Consider the following 4,257-nt stretch of genomic DNA (forward strand, 5'->3'; position numbering starts at 1 on the left):
GGGGATTATAGGAAAGAATGGATAATGTTCACACATATGGAAGAGTTCATTCATGGTCTACCTGGAACTATCATAACATTCTTAACTGGCTATAATCCAATACAGGAAAAAAAAGTTTAATTAGAAAGAAGAAGAGGCGGCAGAAAATATTCCTGTGTAGAACAAGGTACTATCAAAGCCACCAGGTGGCAGGCCTAGGTCAAGAGAAAACTAGAAACTTCTGGGGCAGAGCATACAAGAGATTTCAGGGCTCTATAAGTGATTTGGGAAAGTGGCCCAACAGAGGCCAATGACGAGATCAAATGAAAGTGAATGTGGAGTCGCTCAATCGTATCTGACTCTGCGACCCCGTGGACTATAGCCTACCAGGCTCCTCCATCCATGGGATTCTCCAGGCAAGGATACTGAAGTGGGTTTCCAACAGTGATAACAGCAGGGTGGGAGCCACCAGAGAGCCTGACAAGGGGATCAGGGCTCATGCTTTGGCCTGCCTGGCACTTACTCCCTGTAAGAGCTTCCTGAAAACCCGAGTCCACACCAACCTGTCTTCAAGGTCACATGTTCTGATAGGCTCCCACTGGTCATCATTCAGGAGGCATGATTTGGGAGCATTTTTGTCCTTTCTGGTCAACCTGGGGATTTTCAGTTGTTAAGCTTCCTGTGTCAGCTGCCCCTCCCACAGAGCCCTCCAGCAGGGAGGAGGCTGAGCCAGTGCCCTCTGTGGACTCAAGGACTAGCATCTTGCCAACACGCACAGCTCCTCCTCTGCAGCCCTGGGCACCTTCACACTGTGGTCTGGCAGAATCTCGTGAAAAAGAAAGTATCTGACACAGTCCCCGGGAGTGAGGACAAGCAGAGGTATAAAAGGGCTCCAGGTGAGTAGGGAGCACCTGCCACTGGCAACATGACGCGGGCTGGAGCTCTCCTGCTGCTCTGCGCTGCCTTGCTCCTCATCGCGGGTGGAAGTGAGTGGCTGGGACCTGGGCTTCCCAAGGGTTCTCTCACCTTCCCAGGGCAGCACTGAGCATCTCAGGAGTGGGAAGGGAAAAGTCTCTTATGATGAGTGCCTTACAGGGAGTGTCCCCATATCTTTCTGTTTCAGAGTGTGATGACATCTGCCCAGCCTTGAGGGACACTGTTGACCTGTTCATATCAGGAAGCCATGACGACTATATTGAACAAGTTGAAAAGTATAACCAAGACTCTGATGTACTGGAAACTGCTGATACCCTGAAGAGCTGTGTTGATGAGAAGTTGACACCCCAGGATAAGCAGGATGCTCTCAGTGCTCTGGTGGGTCAGGCTGTGTGTGAATGTGCCTGTGGGGCCTGTGTAGGGGGTGGGGATGTCAGGGGCCTATTCAGGGTACTGGGATGTGGGGGGATCACATCTTCTCCACCCTGGCTCTTCCCCGGGAACCTGGGGGCAAAAAGATCCTTATGAATGAGGATGTCGAGAGGATGTGGTCGACACCCACATGTCGTGGGTGGGGAAGGATCATGGAGGGAGACTTAGTCCAGCCCTGGAGCTCCTGAGCTGGCCCTGACTGCTCAGCACTGCCTGGTCCGAGGCCTGGGACCCTCCAGGTCCTCCTGATTCTGTGGTGCCACCTGCCTTTGGAGTTAGGCCCTCAGCGCTGTCCTCCCTGACTCTAGCCTCTCCAGCACAGGAACCTGACTCTGCTGCAATCCATTTCTATTGAGACCTTCTCTTCTCCAAATATCAGTTTTTTTCCTAATGCCTCAAGGCCCTATTCCATTCCACCAAACACCCACATATGTTCTTGGTCCCTGAATGCCAAAGGGCCATTATGCCATGCATGCCCTAAGAAGAGGCTGCTTCCAAAAGCTGCCCACCTGCTCTCCCAAGGTCTGAGATGACCAGAGTCGAGGGTCAGGGTGAATCCTTTCTCTGCTGCCATAGAGGTGGTGGGACAAGCAGCTGTTTCAGCTCTAAGTGTCCAAGGGCCAGAGGGAGGAAGCAGACAAGGATCAACTTACCCCTGAAGACTTCCAGGAGTCACTCCTGAGCCCTGTCAGGTGGTCCTCAGCAGTGTCCCCCATTCTGTCCCAGGAGACTGCCCTCAGCCCTCCAGGGAGACCACACAGTCTCTGTTCCTTTGGAGGAAGACTCATTGGGATGTACCCAGCTTTACCCAGTCACATTCAGAGGCCTCCCTGCACAGACCCTTCCCCTGTGTTCAGTGCAGCTTCATGTCTTTTGGAACCCTGAGGCCTCACCAGGTTTCTGCGCCTTCTTTTACAGAATAAAATATACTCAAGTTCTCTCTGCTGATGGAACTGTCCCTGCCAGGCACCCAAGGAAGCAACTTGCCTGATCCCTAAGTCATGTCAGCAACCTGCCACATCCAGGTGTCTGATTATAGAGGATTCCAGCAATAAAAAGCCTTGCAATTCACAGGAGAGTGCTTACTCATGGAGATTTGACATCAGTTGGGGGGAGGGAGGACACAACCACAGTGGAGAGCATCAGTGTGCCTTCCCACTGCAGCTGGATTTCAGTGCTGTCAGGTGCTCCTCCACAAATTCAACAGGTGGAGCATGGGTAATGATCATTACATCAGCTAGAGGGTCTGATCACTTCTTTCACAAGGGCCCTCAGGTCATGAGCATATTCCACCAAATTTCAACCTTGCAGCAACCTTGAGGCATAAGAGTAATCATCCTCGTCTTACAAGGGAGAATCTGAGGCTCAGAGAGGGTAAAGCGTCTGCTGAAGAGACACAGCCTTCCCCACCCGTCCATGCTCGGGAGATGAGCTCAGCTAAATCACCCTATGACTGTGCACATATTACAGTCTTTCTTTGGGCCTCTGATTTCTATTTATAAAATCAAACTTTCCTACAGTGTCCAAGTCTGGGGTAAGTCCAAAGTAAAATAATGACTGACAAATGGCCCCTGTCCTAAGTGCCTGATGGGAGAGTAAGAACGAAGGGTCAAGGAACACGTGCTGAACTCTGTCACTCCTTGTGCTTCAGTTTATCCTAATACCAACCCCCAATTTGTGGACTCAGCTGCTTCCACATAAACACACTGTGAGTTGGGTCTCACACTCAGAGTGGACATCCAGGGGCCTGGGGTACTAGCTCCTCCTGTGTCTCTGCTGCCTGCCCACGAACAGGGCCCCATGCTGGAGCTGTCTCATTCTTTTTTGCCTGAACCCACTCCATCTCTGAGAGCTTCTTCCCACCCAACAGCTCCCCTACAGTTCAGAGTCTGCTGGGCTTTCTCCAAAGGGATGGGCCTAAGACGGGGAATCTCTAAGGTCCTGATTAGGAGGAGGCTTAGGACAGGTCCCCAAGGAGATCCAGAGCTGCTTCTTCTCCCTGGGGAGGGAGCCCTGGGGGACGCGGTCGAGGTCTCCTTGCCCAGAGTGACACCGGGCCCTTGTCTCTGCCCAACACTCCACCCCCATAAGGGTCTGTCTGGGGGCCCTTCTAAGATGGAGACCTGACTCTGTGGGAGCTAAGGTGAGCTGAGCTGGTGAGCGTAGGTCCTGGAGCAGGGACCCTTCTCTTCATCTGACCCAGGATGTGTATTCCATCCCACCACCACCCAACTGATGTTAAAGCTCCAGGCCTTCAGAAAGGAGAGATGCCACCCTGATAAGTTAGGTGTCTCTTCCAATGTCTTGGATATAAAATTACCCTGTTCTGCAGTGAGTGTACAGATGTGACGGGACCAGTCAAAGATTTGGTGGAAATGAGTGAGGGGCAGTTGGTCCTCCTGGGAAAGACATAAGCCATATCCTGGCTCTAGTTCAGCTGCACAGGACACCTGATGTTGCTGTGGAGACACCTCCATATTGCCCACTGCCCCCTCCCCTCTCCCTGACTTCCTATAATCTACAGCACCCTTATGTAATCTGGGATTCGTAGAAAAGGCAGCATCTGATTTCTCCCAAATCCTTTTCTGTCTGACATCCAAAACTCAGAGTCTGCAAAGATACCTGTTAAAAACCTGTGGCTTTGGAGCTCTGATTCTCACATGAGCTTCCCTCAGATCATAAGAGCCCCACTTTGTTTCCACCTAGGCCAACCTGAGTTTACCTGCAGCTGTGGGATAATCCTCCACTGCAGACACTCCCCTCCTCAAACTCCTGCATCTCCCCTGCCTGGGTGGTGGATTTCTCCAGCATCTGGGAGCTTGCTGAACTACAGGTGCTTGTGTGCTCAGTTGCTTCGGTTGTGTCTGACTGTAGCCCACTAGGTTCCGCTGTCCAGCAAGAATACTAGAG

General features: G+C 51.9%; 1 protein-coding gene across 1 annotated transcript; it reads left to right on the forward strand.

The window, feature by feature from the left end:
* Nucleotides 1–902: 902 nt before the first annotated feature.
* On the forward strand, nt 903–2,415 carry LOC129546226 (major allergen I polypeptide chain 1-like). The gene is made up of 3 exons (XM_055411097.2): nt 903–965; nt 1,103–1,293; nt 2,266–2,415. The coding sequence occupies exons 1-3, from the start codon at nt 905–907 to the stop codon at nt 2,293–2,295; spliced, it is 282 nt and encodes a 93-aa protein (XP_055267072.1). The 5' UTR covers nt 903–904; the 3' UTR covers nt 2,296–2,415.
* Nucleotides 2,416–4,257: the final 1,842 nt, after the last annotated feature.

Source organism: Moschus berezovskii, chromosome 22, assembly GCF_049115385.1.
Source record: "Moschus berezovskii isolate FMDL1 chromosome 22, NW_MosBer_1.0, whole genome shotgun sequence".
Classification (NCBI taxonomy): Eukaryota; Metazoa; Chordata; class Mammalia; order Artiodactyla; family Moschidae; genus Moschus; species Moschus berezovskii.